The sequence below is a fragment of the Lissotriton helveticus genome, chromosome 12 (genome assembly GCF_964261635.1).
Source record: "Lissotriton helveticus chromosome 12, aLisHel1.1, whole genome shotgun sequence".
Taxonomy (NCBI): domain Eukaryota; kingdom Metazoa; phylum Chordata; class Amphibia; order Caudata; family Salamandridae; genus Lissotriton; species Lissotriton helveticus.
In genome coordinates, this window is record NC_136073.1 from 682030273 (window position 1) to 682051112 (window position 20840).

Genomic DNA, 20840 nt, shown 5'->3' on the forward strand with positions numbered 1-20840 from the left:
GGGTCTGGAGAGGGGAGTGCGAGGCGCCATCTTGGGTGGGTGTCTCCCGGGAGCCTGGACGCAGTCAGCGTTCTAGTGCTTCCCGAGGGAGAACATAAGAGGGCCAAGACGACGGGGCTCGCGGTGAAGCTAAGGGTTGGTGGCAGCACCCTGCTTTGCTTGCGGAGTCCGTCTGCATAGCCATTGAGAGCCTGACACGAGCGGAGAGCTCGCTATTATTTTGCATTGATTCTACACCAATTTAATACGTCTTTTAAAAATTGTATGTGCGCATTTTAAATTTCGTTATTCTCTGTGACTAACGTTTTTTGTTGTGCAGGTTCGCTTCTTGTTGCCTCTCGTGGCACACTCTCCCCGGCCATCAGGGTCTGGAGAGGGGAGTGTGAGGCGCCATCTTGGGTGGGTGTCTCCCGGGAGCCTGGACGCAGTCAGCGTTCTAGTGCTTCCCGAGGGAGAACATAAGAGGGCCAAGACGACGGGGCTCGCGGTGAAGCTAAGGGTTGGTGGCAGCACCCTGCTTTTCTTGCGGAGTCCGTCTGCATAGCCATTGAGAGCCTGACACGAGCGGAGAGCTCGCTATTATTTTGCATTGATTCTACACCAATTTAATACGTCTTTTAAAAATTGTATGTGCGCATTTTAAATTTCGTTATTCTCTGTGACTAACGTTTTTTGTTGTGCAGGTTCGCTTCTTGTTGCCTCTCGTGGCACACTCTCCCCGGCCATCAGGGTCTGGAGAGGGGAGTGCGAGGCGCCATCTTGGGTGGGTGTCTCCCGGGAGCCTGGACGCAGTCAGCGTTCTAGTGCTTCCCGAGGGAGAACATAAGAGGGCCAAGACGACGGGGCTCGCGGTGAAGCTAAGGGTTGGTGGCAGCACCCTGCTTTGCTTGCGGAGTCCGTCTGCATAGCCATTGAGAGCCTGACACGAGCGGAGAGCTCGCTATTATTTTGCATTGATTCTACACCAATTTAATACGTCTTTTAAAAATTGTATGTGCGCATTTTAAATTTCGTTATTCTCTGTGACTAACGTTTTTTGTTGTGCAGGTTCGCTTCTTGTTGCCTCTCGTGGCACACTCTCCCCGGCCATCAGGGTCTGGAGAGGGGAGTGCGAGGCGCCATCTTGGGTGGGTGTCTCCCGGGAGCCTGGACGCAGTCAGTGTTCTAGTGCTTCCCGAGGGAGAACATAAGAGGCAATGTGCCTCCGGGAGCGCAGCGGACGGGCGCAGCGGGCGCGACGGTGGCGCGCCGAAGGTGCGCCTAAGGTAAGCCCGTCTGTGACCGCACGGGACCAGGGCCATGTCACTCTGCCCGCTCTCCTATCCACACATACACTACCCAGGAACTCCTATACCTTAGACCTCCAGCGTCCCTTTGCGCCTCACTCCCCTGCTACACGCTTAAACGCCTGAGCGATCTAGGTATTTCTCAGGTCATTTTACCACCTGGACCGAATTATAAACGCAGTATGGTATCCATTAAACCCCCTATTAGCTCCAATCTACCTCTGCTCAATTTGGATTGTATTTACCTTAATACTAGATCTTTGGTGAAGCATCAATTGGACATATTTCTGCTACTTACTTCGCAGAAACCCGACCTATTACTACTCACTGAGACCTGGCTTACTGAGAATTCGCAGCCCGATATACTGGCCTCACTCCCATCAGACTACTATATATTGGCAGTAAATCGCGCCCCAGGTAAAGCTGGAGGGGGAGTGGCGGCCATTATTAATAAAAAACATAACTTTATCAATCGCCCGTCCCTGCTGCTACCTGGCACTGAAAATCTAGTCATAAAAACTGATACTGAGAAAGGCGCCATAGCCCTGGTTTTACTCTACCGTCCCCCACAATCTATGCCCGCCTTTTCCTCAGGACTCGCCAAACAAATAGTGTCAATCACTATGAAATACCCTCATACCATCCTTATTGGAGATTTTAATCTGTGGTTTGACAACCTGGACACTGACACCCAAGCTAGAGAATTGTTTGATTTACTCACCGACATCAATATGACCCAATTCATACAGTCTTCCACTCATGAGAAAGGCCACCATCTTGACCAATTATGGTCGCATAATCTCCCTCTATCATCTATCCTGATTCAGCCCTGTATTTGGTCAGATCACCATTTTGTTTATTTTTCCCTTCAAGTAAGGAGACAACATCAGACTTCTTCTCAGCCTGGAGGGGAAACTCGCAAATGGGGGGCGATAGATCTTTCTGCTTTTCTGGACACTTTGTTTCTACTCTGCCACCACTTGACGACATGGGGGACGTAGATGATATCTATGAGGCGCTCTTCTTGTGGATCCAAAGTGCTGCCAATATTCATGCCCCTTATGTAAAATTCCCCCGCTCACGCGATAAAGAGGCTCACAAATGGTTCTCTGCGGACCTCAAACAACTCAAACTAGAGGTCAGGCAAAAAGAGAGAATCTGGCGCAGAAATTATCTTCCACAAGATAAAGAGGTCTACTGCCTGAGCCGTCGTCTCTACCAAAAAACCATCCTTAAGAGGAAGACCGATTATTTTTCAGGCATAATTCTGAAATCCCAGAATCAAACTAAAGACATCTTTAGAATAGTGAACGACCTCTGTAACGATGAGCGTACGTCATTACCTATCGCACAATCTCAAGCTTTATGTGATGATTTGAATAATTACTTTATTAACAAAATCATTACAATCAAACAAAATATACCACTACACCCTGCCAGCAACATTACTGAGGACACATACATGAATCCAGAGATCTTAGACCGCATCCCCCCGATTGATTCCAAACAATTGTCAGAACTTCTTCAACGGATCAAATCAGGGTCACCTAATGAAATCTGTCCCCCTTCTATCTTTAGAGAATTAGGCCTATCCCTCCCACATGCATTCCTGCCTATTCTCAATGAATCCCTCAGACAAGGCAGAGTCCCCACAGATTTTAAAAAAGCTCTCCTTATACCTTTGGTAAAAAAACAAGGGAAGGATCCTTCAGATCTTACAAACTACAGACCTATCTCCCTGCTGCCCTATCTCTCAAAGGTGTTGGAGGCTCATGTCTCTAAGAGTGTCTCTAATTTCATCGAGACCACCAACTACTTGGAGCCTAATCAAGCGGGGTTCCGCCCGGGTCACTCAACAGAGGCGGTGATCCTGGCGGTTCAGGACAACCTTAGAGCCAATGTGGATGTCGATACACACCAAGCCCTGGTGCTGCTCGACCTCTCGGCTGCGTTCGACACGGTTGACTATGACATCTTGCTCAACCGTGTCGAACAGGCCGGCCTGAGAGGACCAGCGTTGAGCTGGATTACATCCTTTATCGAGGGCCGGACTCAGGCAATTCAACTGGGCAGCTTTATAGGCACTAGGCATACGTCCACCTGCGGAGTTCCGCAGGGGTCGTCATTATCCCCCTTATTATTTAATCTTTATCTCCGCCCTCTTCTTTATTCCCTTAAGAAGTTTAAAGTCACAGTGTTCAACTACGCGGACGACTTACAGCTATTATTTCATCTGAACATCCCTGATGCTGTGTCCGAATTTCAGAACACCATGAAACACATCCAATGCTGGATGAACGAAAACCATCTAAAACTCAACCCGGGCAAAACAGAACTACTTTTGCCCGGGAACAGTTTATCCAGCTGAAGTGTTAACTTCTGGCCAGCAGACCTGGGCATCCCCCCTGTAAGGTCCACTGCTGTAAAGAGCCTAGGCATCACGCTTCACTCGGACCTGTCCTTAAAAACCCAGGTGGGCGCCGTGGTCTCAGCAAGCTTTTTCCAAATGAGGAAAATAAAAAAAATTGCTCACCTCCTCACCCAGTCTGCCTTAATCCAGGTTACTATCGCCTTGGTCATGTCCCGCCTGGACTATTCCAACAGCGTCTATCTGGGACTCCCAGTGGGCCTGTTGAAGAGACTTCAACTTGTCCAGAATCAGGCGGCTAGACTCATTTTACAACAGCCAAAATGGTCTTCTATTAAACCAGGACTAGAAAAGCTACACTGGCTTCCGATTTCCCAGCGCATAGCCTTTAAAGCAGGTTGTATTACCTTCAAGGCCACACAAGATAAAGGCCCTGCCTTTATTCATCGTCTGATTTCTAAATATATACCCACCAGAAGTCTGCGCTCTGCTCATAAATCCCTACTGGAGGTGTCTCGCTTTAAAAGGAAGCGACAGGGAGGCTGCTGCTTTCGCCATCTAGCAGCCTCACTTTGGAACTCCATCCCCTTACCGATTAGGCAGAGTAAGGATCTACTCACCTTTCGTAAGGGATTAAAAACTTGGCTGTTCTCTCAAGCCTACCATTAGCCATTGTTAGCTTAGTGTTATGTTGGACGGATTCTTCACTTTTCCTATAGCGCCATGAAGCCCACGGGCGTACGAGCGCTTTACAAATTGATTTTAACATAACATAACATAACATAACGAGAGCTCCAGACGCCTTTACACCCAAACATCTCAAACTCCTTCATCTCGAGGCCCACCAACTCTTCACCAAGGGGGCAATAGAACCTGTGCCTCTCTCCCAAAAGGGGAAAGGGTTTTATTCCAGGTTCTTCCTGGTTCGGAAGACGAAGGACAAGTGGCGTCCGATCTTAGATCTACGACAGCTCAACTCTTATCTCATCAAGTTGTCCTTCAGGATGGTCACTCTTCAGGACATCCTCCGCCTTCTCAATCCAGGGGACTACATGGCGACCCTAGATTTGGAAGACGCTTACTTCCATGTACCCATTCATCCAGCTCACAGGCAATACCTTCGATTTACAGTAGGCAAGAGCCATTTTCAATTCAAAGTACTGCCTTTTGGTCTCCGGTCCACTCCGCGGATCTTTACCAAGGTACTGGCTCTGGTGGCAGCCTTTCTCAGAAAGCAGTCTTTCGAAGTCTTCCCATATCTGGACGATTGGCTGCTAAAGGCTCCTTCCTTCCAAGAAGCGTCCAGGGCAGTCACAACCTGCAGACAGCTGTTCGAGCAACTGGGCCTTCGGCTCAACAGAGAAAAGTCGATTTTGCGCCCCTCCAAGACAGCGAGGTTTTTGGGTGCAATCCTGGACACGGAGTGCTGCCTGGCTTTTCCTTCGGAAGACAGCCAGACCAAACTGATTTTCTCTGCTCGCCTCCTACACACACGGAAGTTTCTGTCAGTTCGCCAATACAAATCGCTTCTCGGATCGATCTCATCCTGCATACCATTAATACCACACTGCAGGCTGAGGATGCGTCCACTGCAGGAACAGTTGGACAAGCAATGGCTTCAGGTGACAGGCTCCTTCGACGACAAAATAGTAATTACTCCGGGAATGCGAAAGGCAGGCAGCTGGTGGTTGCTAAAAGACAATCTTTCAGTGGGCTTGCCATTCCAACTTCCTCCATCTCCCATGGTATTAACAACAGATGCTTCCATGGAGGGGTGGGGAGCGGTCCTCCAAGAACTGAAAGTCAGTGGTCATTGGAGCTCAGTCCAGGTCAAGTTCCATATCAATGTACTGGAGCTTATGGCCATTCGTCTAGCCTTACAGGCTTTTCTTCCGAGGATCCGCAACCGTGCCGTGCTGGTTCGTACAGACAACACCACGGCCATGCACTACATAAACAAGCAGGGTGGAACCAGATCTGGCACCCTGTCAAAGGAGGCACAGAAGCTTTGGAATTGGGTGATCCAACACAATATCACTCTGTCGGCGGAACATCTGGCGGGCACTCTCAATGCCACAGCAGACGCTTTGAGTCGCAAAAGGAATGTCAGCCACGAATGGGAACTGGACCAGACTGTTCAGAACGAACTGTTTCATCGTTGGGGGACCCCAACCATCGATCTGTTTGCGACTCCTCAGAACGCCAAATGCCAGTCCTACGCAAGCAGGCTTCACCATCAGGGATCCTTGGGGAATGCGCTTTTGATTGCCTGGTACGGCGCATTTGTTTACGGCTTTCCTCCTATTCCGCTAATCCCGAAGCTGATCCGCAAGCTCAAAGCAGAGCCATGCAGAATGATTCTCATTGCACCAGCATGGCCCAGGCAGTTTTGGTACACAGAGCTTCTTCTGCTCTCCCAGTATCAACCAATTCTCCTGCGTCCTGTTCCAACGCTGTTAACAATAGCTCACGGGCAGATTCTGCATCCAGACCTGCAGTCACTTCAATTGACAGCGTGGCTCCTGAGTTCAGAGAGTTCCAGGATGTAAATCTCTCAGGAGAATGCAAAGACATTTTAGCTCAAGCCCGAGCACCAAGTACGAATAAAACCTATCGGGCGAAGTGGAAGAGATTCTGCCTTTGGTGTCAGAGACAAGGTCTACATCCATATACTTCTGCACCACACCAACGTTTGCCTTACATCCTTTCTCTTGCAAAATCTGGATTGGCTCATTCTTCTATAAAAGTACATCTAGCTGCAATATCTAGATTTCGACGATCATCATCAGGTCCTTCCCTTTGGTCTGCAAGGATCATTAAACAGTTCCTGAAAGGTTTGTTCAGGGTTTTTCCACCAGTCCGGCCTCCACCGCCAGCCTGGCACCTTAATTTGGTACTGTCACGTCTAATGAAGGCCCCATTTGAGCCTATTCATAGGCCGAACATGAAGTTTGTTTCATGGAAACTGGCTCTTCTCTCGGCCCTGACATCGGCTAGAAGGGTTAGTGAGCTCCAGGCTTTCACGATTGAGGAACCTTTTCTACAATTTAAAAATGAGGTTCTCATCCTACGTACGAATCCTAAATTTATTCCTAAGGTCCCCTCAGAATTTCATCTGAACGAGCCGGTGATCTTAAAGTCCTTCTTCCCACGGCCCTCCACGCCAGCAGAGAGGGCTCTGCATTCCTTGGACATTCACAGATGTCTCAAGTTCTACTTGGAGCGCACAAGACTGTTTAGAAAATCTTCCCAGTTTTTTGTTTCATACAGTGCTCCACGTAAGGGTTGTCCAATTTGTAAACCCTGCATTTCCCGGTGGATATCCAGCGCAATCCAGTTTTGCCATCAAGAAGCGGGAAAACCTCTTCAGCGAGCAGTTTGTGCGCATTCTACGAGATCAATGGCTTCATCAGTGGCTCTGTTCTCAGGTGTCCCGATCAAGGACATATGTAGAGCGGCGACATGGAGCAGTGTCCACACCTTCACTCGCCACTACTGCTTGGATTCTTCTGTGAAAGAGGATGTGGCAGTGGGCCAGGCTGTCTTGAGGAACCTTTTCCAATAAGTCGGTGAGCTTTCCTTACTATCCCGCCTTCCTTATTGCATATTTTGTATTACTTGTTGTTGTTCTGCTTTGTGATGCAAATGTGTTGTTTTCTTACCAGAATTACGTATGATGTTTACAGATACATATGTTACAAAATATGCTTTTCTATTTACTGCTAGCTATTCTGATACAAAGCATGGGAATCTATGAAAGTTCCAATACTGGGGCAAGAAAACAAGTTACTTACCTGTAACTTTGGTTCCTCAGTATTGGTAACTTTCGTAGATTCCCATGCGCCCACCCTCCTCCCCTGGGAAAGCTCAGCCTTATTACCCAATGATGTTGCTGTTCACAACGGCTACGAAAATCTGAGGCTCTCTCAGGAAGGTTCTAGGGGGTGAGGCTACTCTGATTGGCTACTGCAAGAATTTGGTCTCTTTTACAAAAAGAGGTGGATAAGCTACAAAATGAGATGAGGCCTAGGCCTATTTTTTCACTTTGTGCTTACTACTATGGTATTTTTTATTTACCGAGGCTCCCATTCCGACGAATGGGAATGATACAAAGCTTGGGAATCTATGAAAGTTACCAATACTGGGGAACCGAAGTTACAGGTAAGTAACTTGTTTTCTTCCCGCGCTCTCCGGTGAGCGGCACATTCCACACCAAGATACTGGAGTAATCTCTGCTGGCCAACCTACACAAAAGGGGGTGGTGATGGACGGAGCATCAGAACCAATCAAACACTCACACCCAGTCAAAAGATCTGGGTTTGATCCATCACCGTTCTTTAGCCCACTTTGCCACCCCAGTTCAGACATGGCTATATGCAAATCAGTCTGACCCTGTGCCTCATGGGAACAGTCCAGCCGAACTGCCAAGCCATGCCTTCCCTGGACCGGAAACAAGCTTCCGAGGACCGGTTTCTGGCATTACAGCCGTCTTCAGCCCGGCTAACTTGAATCCAGTGGCAAAGTGAGCGAGGGACTCACGTCTGAGAATACCCTGCCACACTTATGGCGGCCAAAAGCGGTACAAAAGGGGGTGGTGATGGACGGAGCATCTGAACCAATCAAACACTCACGCCCAGTCAAAAGATCTGGGTTTGATCCATCACCGTTCTTTAGCCCACTCTGCCACCGCAGTTCAGACATGGCTATATGCAAATCAGTCTGACCCTGTGCCTCATGGGAACAGTCCAGCCCGAACTGCCAAGCCGTGCAAAATATACAGGCAACCCCAATGTTATTTAAAAACAATCTATTGGGGAGGAGCCAAGCAGCCATCTGAAATGGCTGCATAGTCGCTCGGCTCCGCGAGCCCCTTCGCCCCACACGACTATCCTGCCGACTATCCTGACCCAAAGTGCCCTCCTTTGCCTCCGGAGAGAAAGCGAACACCTACCGTCTGCTTCCGGAGCGTCTACGTGCCGCCGATCCTGAGAAATCTCCCCGTCTGCTTTGCGGCCCGTGTGATGGTGGGACCGGGGCGTTGATTAGGCGGGGCCTCCGGCCTCGGCCGCAGCATCGACGGCCGTCGAGGGTGGAGCGGCGCCTCGCCGGTGGGGACCGATGTTCTGAACGACCGCTGCCAGCGATAACGACACAAACTGATCAACGTGGACCCTCGTAGGACAGAGTGGCGGCGTGGGATCGGAGGGGGCGATTGACTCCTGCCCCCTCCCCAACGTTTGTTGCCCAGGCATAACCGGAGATCGCTCTGATATAGGTGGGCGACTCCCGGGGCCCGGCGGGACTTTAGCCTTTTGGTGGCTCTCCTTTCTGGACCCTGCCCCACAATTTGTTTGTCCTGGAGATGCATCCTGCGGTGTCCCCACGGTGCAGCCCGCTCCCTGGATCTGTGCAGGGGACCGGCACCGATCGGCTCAAGATGGCGGCTGGCGCCTTTTTTCGCGGCTCACGTCCGGGCCGGGCGGCTGTTGCAGAGATGGGACAGGGATGCCCGCATCGCACGATGGAGTTCACACCCCGAGATGTGTTGGCTGCCTTGACGACTTTGCAGGAGACTGTTGATTGCTACGCCCAAGTTCTGGGTACAGGACTGGACGCCATTGCTGTTTCGCTACCTATGTCGACCATGGTCCTACTCCGGGAGTCGGCCGCTGACCATGCTGCTGCCTCTGTGGGGAAGGTTTTGGTTCCTCGGAGGCTCCTCGGACCGCTTGGAGCCCGGACTTCTTTGCCCGTGCTGGCCGTCTTGATCGCCTGTATGACTTTGTCCTCGGGGCACATGTTTGACTGGCGGCTGGGAGTGGAGCGCTGTTTTCCGTCTTGGACTGGCCCCGGGGGTCCGTGGCCATGGCCGGACTGTTTGACTTTCTCCTCCTGGATGCTGTTCTTTTGTGTCAGCTTTTGGAAGTTCATGGGCCCGGCGCTGTGGTTGCCTTATCTTTACTGTCTGTATTTGGGTGGCTTTGAATTATTATGGTTTTTTATGGCCTTGTTCCGTCCGGGCCCGCCTATCCTGTTCGGACCTTCGAGACTGTGCTTCCCATTGCTTATTGATAGAACTTCAGGCAGTATTCTTATCAGACAGGGTCAGGGCTGAGGTGGCCTGTCCTCTATTTGCTTTATTATTGACGGGCGGGGTCGTGGATATCTGTGATTGCTATTTCTTTGTTCCTGTACCCAGGCTCTATTGATCTTCTTTGTGGTGTTGACTCCTTTTTGGGATTTTTGTAGTGTTGGGGTGCAGGGCGGGGCCGAGCGGCGCACTGGGGGTCCTCCTCCATTTTTCTCTTTTTCTTTTTGTTTTCCTTCTTTTCTATCTTTCTATATTTCGGGTTCTATTAGGGCGACAGGCACGCGGCTGGGGGGTAGGCCATGACCTTCTGCGGGTGTGCAGGGTGGGGGGTTGCGGGTGGGGCGTATGTTTGTGTTCGTTACTATGGCCCTTTAGTCTTTCTTTTTCTTAGTTGTCGTCGTTGCCTGTGTTTCTTGCGGTGTGTATGGCGCTGAAGGGTGGGTTTGGACCTGTTCTATGCTGGGGCTGTGCCTTTGCTTCTCCTGTTATGTATATTTTGTCCCCGGGGGCCCCCCTCATCGTATAGACACTGTTTCATCTATCCTGATTTACGCACTATCGTGGGAATGCGTGTGACTGTGTGACGCTTCTTTTTGCTCCTTATTAGTAAAATGAACCTTTCATATCCTTACTCGAGCTGCTATGCCGCATCCGAATTCTGTACTGTTACTGTATTATCCTGTGTCTTGACTTGTTGCCACAATGCTTATCGCTCGCAATGTTTTGACTTTACTAGCGGCCGGCCGAGATGGTTGTAGGCCCATCTCTGTACTCTGATTTGCTACAAATAAAGGTTCGGGAAAAAAAAAAACAATCTATTAAGTTTTTACTTTTTCTGGAACTCACTTTTACAATTAAATGAATGGAGAACTGATGTGGAAAAAACTGGTTATTCCATATTTACTTAAAGGGCACAATGGCATCATAAAATAGCCAGACCAGCACCCATGTGTCTGTCGGAGAGCAGTCTGAGCAGCGCAGGCCAGAAGCGACCACACCGTCACAGAGGTAAGAGGCACCATGGCACAACAGGGGCTCACACACCTCAGGACCTGTTCACCAGACTCTCTCTGCTCTGTCAGTGGAGGGCAGAGCCTATCTGGCACCTCTGCCTACCATAGGCAGCTCGGGCCGCGCCTCCATCCGATTGGCTCGTGATATCATCTCAGAACACCAATGAAGGAGAGTCCACCCACTGGGTCATTCCCTATTCTGGTTTAGCAAGTTTTCTGAGTGAATCTCTTTTCAGTCAGCTGGGGACCGTGGGCATGGGCAGTGGGCTGATGAAACCGGCGGGTCCGGTGGCTGATGAAAACATCGGGTCCGGGAGCCTCCACGTCACGTGAGTGACATTTCGAACGTCGTATAATAGCTAAAATGTAATTGGGACAATAATCTCATAGCAGAAAGACATACAATCATAGACAGACAGTAATTATTACTGTCTGTGTATGATTATATGTCTCTCCGCTATGAGATTATTGTCTATTTTGCATTTTGGTGTCACCCCATGTAATGGTGTCACTCGGTGCGGTCTGCACCCCCCGCACCCTCCTAGTGATGCCACTGGCTATCCCTCAGTTTACATATCACTCTCAGGCCTGGAACAGCAGAGGTATCTGTCAGCTCACACAAACAGCTGGGCCATCCCAAAGCTCACACAGACCGCACAAGTCCGGGACTGTAGATTTGTTCTTCAGCTCAAACAGATTAGACGTTTTCTAGGGGTTCTGAGGCAGTCATTGGTTACCATACGTGTAGTAACTTCTGTCCGTGGTACTGTCTCTCCATGGTGTCCCACAGTACTGGCGCTCTCAGGTGCGTAGCTGAGTGACTCACCTTTAGCATTTCATTTACTCATGCGTTCAGAGCAGTAGTAAGAGTGTCATTTATTAGTACCATTAGGCTGGCTCTGTCTGTGTGTGTGTGGCACTGTGTGTGTGTGGTTCTGTCTGTCCGTGTGTGGTTCTGTCTGTGTGCGTGTGGCTCTGTGTGTGGCTCTGTCTGTGTGTGTGGCTTGGTCTGTGTGTGTGTGTGTGTGGCTCTGTCTGTGTGTGTGGCTCTGTCTGTGTGTGTGGCTCTGTGTGTGTGTGGGGCTCTGTGTGTGTGTGGCTCTGTGTGTGTGTGGGTGCGTGTGGCTCTGTGTTGCTCTGTGTGTGTGTGTGTGTGTGTGTGTGTGCAAATGCAATAGGTCTCGCATTTGCGAGAGATTAAGCTATTGGCATTGTAAATGACAATGCCATTTATTTATATGTTTTAAAAACAAAAATAATGTCATGAGCAATGCCAATAGCTCTAACTTAACAAAGATGAGACCATTGCATTGTAAATGCTTGTTCTTGCTCGCATTTGAACCTCTCTACTCTACTGCTGGAAAAAGCTTATGGCCAGGTTAAGCTGGATTAGTCACACTGTAGGGAAAGGGGAGTCCCTATGAGGGAGTAGCATGGGGGGGGGGTTGGGGGTTACAGGGCAGGCTGCTATTGCACGGTTCTGAGTGAATTATTTGCAGAGTTCCAGTACTTTAATTACACTTATCCAGGATTTGGGTGCAGGAGCACAGTCACATGGTAGTTTCAGCAACTCCGGTACCTGTTGCACCCCTGCATCAGCGTTCACAGCTGACTTTGAGGAGTGGACCATTGGTGGTGCTCATACATAGGGTCCTGCTGCGAAGGGCTGCAGCGCGTTGGCGAGGTGGTTGTTGGAACGAAGTGCTGAACTGGAGGGAGTGCTGGACATCAGGGCCAAGGTGTACTCACAGAGTTGTGCAGGGGCTTTTGCTGTTGGGAGAGAAGATGTGCAGCATCTGAAACATGAGGTCCGTTTCCAAGGCTGCGAGTGACTCCGGCACTAGAGTACGCAGGGGCTGATGGAGGCCAGGACAGTGGTGCACCGGTGGGGCTCCTTGTGTTGAACCAGTGGACTAAGGGGCTGAGGGGGGGTCGCCATTACAAAGCACCAACAGAGCAATGTTTGGGCTCAGAATACTGGTCAGTAAAGGCTGATGGAGGTCATGCTTTTATTTTCATTGACAGTCTTGTGCGGGGTTCCAGTTCTAAACATAATAAGGTTGTTTCTGCACAGGCTTGAATTGCATTTAGAGAGTATCATATCAAGCATCAAAGTAGAACATACATTCAAATAGGGTCAGAGCATGTCATTTGGAACCAGAGATTTCTGGAAACTGCTCCTAACAGTCTAAGTAGACCCATGTGTCTTGTTCTTATTCTTATTCTCTTCCATCAGGTCTCACCTACAAAACTTCCAAGGACTCGTTCCGGTGGGACACCGGGGAGCAGCACTCTTTCTCCAGCTTTGCTTTTGGACAACCTGACAACCAGGGGTAAGAGAGGAACATGTGACTGTGTGCACAGTATGAGTCATTAATATGCCAGGTCAGATGCAGTTACATAGCACTAACAACTCTACCATTTATGTAAGTGAAGCAACTGCAGTGGGAGTGAAATTTACAATATTACAAAGTGTCAATAAAGAGCCATGCACTTAAATCAGTAATAACCCATCCAAAGGTGCCTTGGGGCTCAAAATCCCATTTACTGAAAAAATACCCACATAATGTCAATCTATTCGGAGCTACTGAAGGAGCTATGAAGCAGGCAATAGTCACTTTCTGAATTTGGGCAAGACGGTTCCTTTTGAAATTGCAGAGGCATTTTTCTCCTATTTGGCCGCAGCAGGCAAAGTGACCTGCTGGATCTTCGGGATGCTGAATAGAGATGGGTTTTCTGATCATAGCATATGTTTTGGCTTGATTAGGACGAGGATCATAATGTGATCTGTGTACAAGGCATTAGGACTTGAACATTATTCTTTGAGTCACTGTGAGGAAGTGCAATTTAACCGAAGTCAGTTTAATTGAATACATTTCTTTACATCCAAAACCAACCTAAACATTCCATTTTGCACCAGTTGGAGCTTACTTATTGTAGTACAAGATAAAGAGCATTGCAATAATCAGAGATAAACGTGTTTACGATCTGAATTCTCGGCTTTGTAATAAAAAGATAGATAATTTGCCTCATTGTTCGTAGTTGAAGGAAACTAGACTTTACTACAGAGTTGGCTTGATCTTACATGGTAATGTGCAGGTTAGATTTTACTTCCAGATTTTTGACTAGATGCACTGCTTGAGGCCTCTGACCAAGTGAGGGAGGCAAGACTTAAATATTCCATACTGGTGGAAAATGGGCAGGGTTTCAGTTTTTCACCGTTGAATGTGAACTGATTTTGTGACATCCCTAACTAGACAATGTTCATACCGTTGTATAGGTTTTTAAGTGTTTATGCTGGGAGTTCTTTGTGAGAGGCTGGCTTAGTATATGGTGCACACTTATTTAAGTGAAACCCCTGCACTAATCCAGACAACCCTTATGGTGATTGTAGTGGCCATAGACAATCTTAGAAAGTGGTAGCTGTGGATAGCAGCATTCAGGCTTAGTTCAAAATCAGTGTAAAGCAGCTTGTTTTACCAGTACTTTATCTTATGTTATAGGTTAAGTAAAAAAGAATCACACAGTGTAGTTATAAAGATAGTTTATTTTATTACAAACACTCACTAACACAATGTATTATCTCCGATCTGGAGATATAAACACAATACACACAATACTTGGGAAACAGAACAGGTAGCAGTATAAATACACAGTGGTCTTCAGGGGGAGACCAAACCATATACTAAAATAGTGGAATGCTAACCACAACTCAAGTCTAGAATGGATCCAGAAGACGTAGAAGGAACCACTCTAGTTGAGTATCTAGGAACCCCACAGTGGGCGTGTGCAGAGTGGGAACACGACCGCATGCTTAATGTTAGTAAATAGGTAAGTCGTGGTTGCTTTTTTAAAGAAGGGCCCTTCCCAGTGGACCCTGGAGAGACCGTGTGGAAGATGGAAGGTTGGAGTGCCACCCCACCCGTGGATACCCAAGGAACCAGGATACCTACACCAGGGAAGCTGGGTGCGTAGGTGTTAAGAGACGTCATAAACCGCTGTAGACCACAATGGAGGATTAAAGGAAAGATGCCACTGGAGAAGAAGACAAAGGAGCCCGGTGGAACCCAAAGGTGGATTCAAGATGAGAGGTACCTGCAAGCAGAGGGGACAGAGTCTATGCCACACAGGACTGATCAGGTGACACAGAAGACGAATGCCCACGGTTGTCGGATATGTAGGAGAGGTTGACGGTGCCCTTGCAGTCGCAGCTGTGTGGGCCAGGGGACACTGTCGAAGACCAGGAGCCATTCACGAGCAGTCCCACGTCTGATGTCGAGAGCCCAAAGGTCAGTGTCCGGCAGGGGCACCAACAAGCCTTGGCAGCAGCAAGCAGCGTAGTCAATGTAAAAGGTGCTGTGTTGGGGGCAGCAAGGTCCAAGTGACTCACCACGAGCAGGTAAGTCAGAGCAGGCCCAAGCAAGCAGGGGAGCCCACTGAAGCCCAAGAAGACCCTCAAGAGGACCCACGGGCCAAAAGCACAGGAGTGCAAGAGGACCTTGAAGAGCTCACCAATAAAGAAGGCCCAAGTGCAGAGGAAGCGATAAGGGTGAAGATCTTGGCTGCAGGAGTTGCTGGAGGTTGGAGCTTCTTGGATCCCGATGATCTCTGGCGGGTAGAGTCATCAAGCCTTGGCAACTGTAAGTCAACGGGGTGCACAGGGGATCTGTTCCAGCAGTTCTGACGAGGGATACTGGCCTCAAACTCGGTATGAATACAGTGCAGGCCCGGGGGGGTTGCAGAACCACCACCTGTGTTGCCGAGCCTTTTGGAGTCAGTGGGAGCCCAGGATCAGCAGACCGGTCAGTTGTGGTGCCTGCAGATGCAGGGGAGTGACTCCTTCACTCCAAGGGAGATTTCTTCGGGTGCCTTGGATGTCAAAAGGCCTGGTGAAGAACTTGTATGCAGCACGTGCACCAACGTTGCAGAAGACAGCAGGACGATGAGACCAGGAGCAGCAGGAATCTTCCCCATTGCAGTTTCAGTTACCAAAGCGAAGTCCAAAGTGTCCAAACGGTCGAAGTTGAAGTGGTGAGAGATCTGAATCTTGTCTTACGACGAATCTAGGGACCCACCCACGGGTAAGCTCTTAAGTACACTTAGGAAAGGGTTGGGACGATTCAGGGGTCCCTCCCAGAAGAGGTCCTGGACAGTGCAGAGGATACTCAAATGTCCTTTGTCCAGTTTCATGCCAGAGTGGGAGCTAACGGCTACCTGAACTGGTTTGAACTAGAGTATACAAGGAGGGCACCAAATGTGCCCTTCAAGCAGAATCAGTGGTGCTGGCAAGCACCCCCACCCTGCCCAATACACTAAACCATGTCTGGGAGGTGGTCACAACTCCCTGGGACAGGATATTTTTTGTTCTGCCTTCCCCTGATCTAGCTTGGCTCAGCAGCAGGAGGGCAGAAACATGTCTCTGGTCGCCAGCAACCCTAGCTTGCTGTTCATTACAGCCAGTTTAGAGATGGTCATTGCGTTATGATGCATGGCCACTCTATATGTCATAATGGCTGATGTACTTACAACCCGATAGAATTGACTCCAAAGGTTGTAGGGGTGCACTTCTCTTGCAGAGGCACCCTTACACTTAGGACCCAGCACTCTGCCTTCAGGATTGAAAGGCGTGCCTTAGGGTGACTTTTAGGTTTTAAATGTAGTGCTAATACCGACTTACACAGGCTGCAGTGGCAGGCTTTGAGTCACAATGTAAGTGGTCTCTCAAGGGTGGCATAATGCATGTTGCAGGCCATGGGAGACCTCGGGTGTACCTTTGCCCTGGGTATTTTGGTACCATTTACTAGGGACTTATCAGGGTACACCTGTAGCCAATCTGGAGTGTACCTAAGTGCTCATCATGTCCTATTTAGTGAAGATGCAGAGAGACAGGCGTCCTGTTTAGCAGGATCCCAGTCAGACTAGTCAGAAAAACATAATGACACCAGCAAAAAGTGGGGGTGACCATGTAAGCAGATCCTACTTACCTATACCCATTGACCAAGAAAATTATCTGGGTATCATCGACATATATAAACGGAGTTGATCCAAAAGACTGTATCAAGTAAGCCAACGGGACCATATATATGTTAAAAAATGTGAGAGATAGCACTGACCCTGTGAGGCCTATAAGTTCTGATTCAGACACATGGGGCCCATCTTGATTTGCATGGTGCCCTCTGACAAAACATTTTATAGTGAGAAGAGAATAGTGCCACAGATAATATAGCAAGCCAGGTCTTATAACAAAACCTGATGATCTACAGTATCAAAGGCTGCTGAAAGGGTCTAGTAAAAAAAGTGCTGTAGGCAGATCTTGGTCTGCTCAGATCATCTGATGCTTCTATTACAACACCAATGTGCAGCAGCCAGCGCATAAACCTGCCTGCAGTGGGGAGAGCACATTTTGTGATTCTAAAGATGAAGACAATTGATTAAAGACTACACGCTAAAGTAAGGGTCACGAAAGGCTTGATGTCAGAGAAACAACCGGGTGCACAGCCTAATATAAACGCACTGGATACTAGTAAGCTGTTATTGGGTGGTGCAAAATGGGTGAGTGGAGAGCCCTTGGAACCACTCAAAATTAAGTAGACTGAACTACCAACTGCAGAAATTACGGGGTTACCCAATGCACTCATTCACAGATAAAACATATGTTATGTGACATGCGAACGTTTTCAACAAAAAACAAAGCAACAGAAAATTCTAGGAATCTCCAGAGGGAGAGTGGTCCGTTGGAGTCCTTTATTAAGTCAAACAGCCAGCCGACACGTGTTTCATCGCTATTGCGAATACTCAGGGCTATATTGGCTGTATCAGAACCAGAAGGTCGCACAGCTGGTGATAATTCCGACCCAGCCGGGCCCGTGACCGTCAACGTAGTGAACGCAGGGAAGGGATCTCCACACCAGTGTGAAGATGCTGAAGAAAAAAACGCTGTATGTCCTACGCCACGTTGCTAGATAGAGTGATCTTCTGATTAGGTCGTATTGTACACTTATAGCATTTTAGTAGCGTTCTAAAAGGGGCATCATTTCAAAATACACCAGCCTGGAGTCGGGTACGACTTCAGTCGCTCTCGAGAGGACGCCAGATTCTTAGTTTTACCAAGTGCGGCAAACGGCGTGTACTTTCCTCGGGCCGTGTTCCTATTTGGACCTCCAGGCTGGTGTATTTTGAAATGATGCCCCTTTTAGAACGGCACAGGCGCTCCCCCCGGATAGTTACCTCCAGGAGGCCATGACTTCCAGGCTCGCGTGAGACCAAGCAGCGAGTCGGGACATTCCGATTCAGGTTGAGGAAGTGGTGTCTGCTATTTCCCAACATAACCTATTTAGGTCCCCTGGCCCTGATGGGTTTCCTGCACTTTTTTAATTAAATATTCTGCCTCATCCTGGTCCCTGTACTCATTAGAGTCTACAATGCTGTTGGGGTCTCTTCCGCTCTTCCACAGATTATGCTGGGTGCCTCCATAGTCATCCTCCCTAAGCACCACTGCGCCTCTTATAGGCCGATTTCCCTACTAAACGTTGACCCTAAATTGTTCACAGGGATCCTGGCTTTGTGAATAACCCCTCTCTTGCCTTGCCAGATAGACCCAGACCAGGCGGGGATTGTCCTCCATAGCCAATGTGGCGATAATACAAAGCAGGTTCTTCCCCTTCCGATAGCTTTGATACTGAATGAATGCTTTTATCCATCGATGCAGAAAAGGGATTCAACAGGGTTCTCTGGCCTTATTTGGGAGACACCCTTCGGCACTTTGGATTTGAAGCCCCTTTCATCCAGTGGGTCCTGAGCAGCTAAGCAGGGCCCTTGGCATCGGTGAGAGTGAATGGTTAAACCTCTGCCCCTTTCCGATCTGTAGACGTACGAGACGAGGCTGTCCGCTGACACCCCTCTTATTTGCCCTATACATGGAGCCTAAGGCTCCAAGGGTACACAACAACTCTCATATCTGGGGTTCGCTTAGGGAGGACAGACATACGATTAGTCTATTTGCAGACTGCGCCGTAGCTACTTTGGAGGACCCTCTGATCTTCCTCCCGGCATTCATAGCTGAACTTAACCTTTTCGCCCCGGGGATGGGATTTAAGGTCATTGTCCATAAGTCCCAAGCTCGTAATCTATCACTCTAGACCTCTACACTTTCCAAGCTACAACATTCTTACCCTATTCAATTGGCCCTGACTGCGGTCCCTTACCTCGGGTTGCAGTTCACAGCGGACACTCAAAGCATGGCGTCCCCTTAGAATCAGCAAATACAAGAGGGCTTGCGCTGCTGGAGACCACATACCCATTCTTGGCTAGGTTGAGTAGCGGCAGTAAAGATGGCCATAGTGCAGAAGATACTCTTCTTGTTCCTTCCAGTGGAACCTCCCTCCAGATCTCTCCAGCTTTTACAATGGGAGATCGACCACTTTGTATGGGCGGATAAGAGGCCTCGTTGGTAAACAAACCTCTGTGACAGGTCCCCAAAGGAGGGAGGTCTGGGGGTTCCGAATCTGCGGCAATACTACTGGGCCGTGCAGCTTAGGACTTTAGTGGGTGGTCACGCCCAAATCTGAAAAGCATTGGCTTTTTATGGATAGGGAACTGGCGGGGCAATCTTTGTGGAAGATTCCGATCCTCCCCAAACCGGCATGGCCTAAGAGTCTGTACTTGTCTCCCATCATGCAGGCCCCTCTAGCTGTAGGGGACAAAATTGCTGAGATATGGGGTCTCACCTCATTCCCATCGCCACTGGCACCCATAGTAGACAATCCTGATTTCACTCCGGGCCTCTCTTCGGAGAGCTTCGCTCAGTGGAGACAGAAGGGCCGCAGATCCATTGGAGACATCTTCGAGAAGGCCGAACCACTGTCTTTCGAGGACTTCCGCTCACAACAGGGCATCCCTGAATCCGAACGATATCAATATCACCAGATCAGACACATCCCTGAGCCAGAGGAGTTGGAAGTCTGAACTGGGCCGTTCCCTTACACAATGGGAATGAGAGGTTCTCATCCAGGGGATACTCATTAATAGTCATAATCTATGAATAATCCCCGCCCATGTGCGGGATCCCAGAGCATATAGAAAATACACATATATATGTGTGTGTGTGTGTGTGAAAACATATACATGCAGCCTAAAATATTACCAAAATGGCAAAGATGCTGATATTACATAGGTTTGCATAGAAGTAGCTATACTCTCCCAACCCCTAAGGAAGAAAAAGGGAGCAGTAAACATTTGTCCTACAACAATGCTTTATTGCCATAGAAAAACCTGTAATTGCAGGCATTTGCCAGTAGGCTGCAGCAGAGTATAAAGAAAACAGACACCTTGCCTTTAAGGCATTAGAGTAGGGGTACCATGCCTAAGACCTGAAGGTGACCCCCTGCTCCCATGATGCACCACAGGTGGCAGTTAGGTCAGTTCTTTTTTCCGGCTCCTTCTGAGAGGATCCTGGAGCTTGAGCTCTTCAGTTTTTTTACTAAAACTGTTTGTTGAAGAGAATTTTTCAGAAAATTTGACATTTTCTGGTTTATAAAGGCTTCTGCTACTGTTTTTGTGGAATTCCACTGATTTTTTCCAGTCAGAATGCCAGCTTTATTCAGGAAGTGTCCTTCCTGTGACAAGAAAATGGCACTGGCAGATCCACACTCGGTGTGTATTGTGTGCCTTCCATCTAAACACAATCCTGACCAGTGCCACCATTGTCAGAAGTTCTCCAGACGAACCTTACATGACAGAGAACAGATAAAACTCCATGCTATGTTGGAAAAGGACAAGAGTCATCAGGTGGGTGGCCATGAAGGCCACAGGACATTGTCTTCCAGCAAGCAAGGCCAAAAACGGCGTCGTTCCACTTCTCTTGACTCCAGGAAGGGAAGAAGAGAGTCACCATTGACGTCGAAGTCGCCGTCGAAGAGGCCCAGACACTCTCCAGGAACACCATCGCGACGTCGAGAGTCTCCGCCGCAATCAAATAAGTCGGCGTCGAGGCACCACACTTTGGGCTCGAAGTATGTGGCTGCTGACAAGACCAAGTCGACGTCGAGGATTCCGTCGACGTCAAGACACTCTCCGCCACCCTC

General features: G+C 48.9%; 1 protein-coding gene across 6 annotated transcripts in view; it reads left to right on the forward strand.

Moving 5' to 3' along the window:
- LOC144799177 (C-type lectin domain family 18 member A-like) overlaps positions 1-20840 on the forward strand; it is a 901971-nt gene that overhangs the window by 822481 nt on the left and 58650 nt on the right. For all 6 annotated transcript variants that reach the window (XM_078670425.1, XM_078670423.1, XM_078670422.1 and 3 more), the window contains one exon: positions 12995-13091. In XM_078670425.1, the coding sequence (XP_078526551.1) occupies positions 12995-13091 (97 nt within the window). The remainder of the gene's footprint in view (positions 1-12994; positions 13092-20840) is intronic.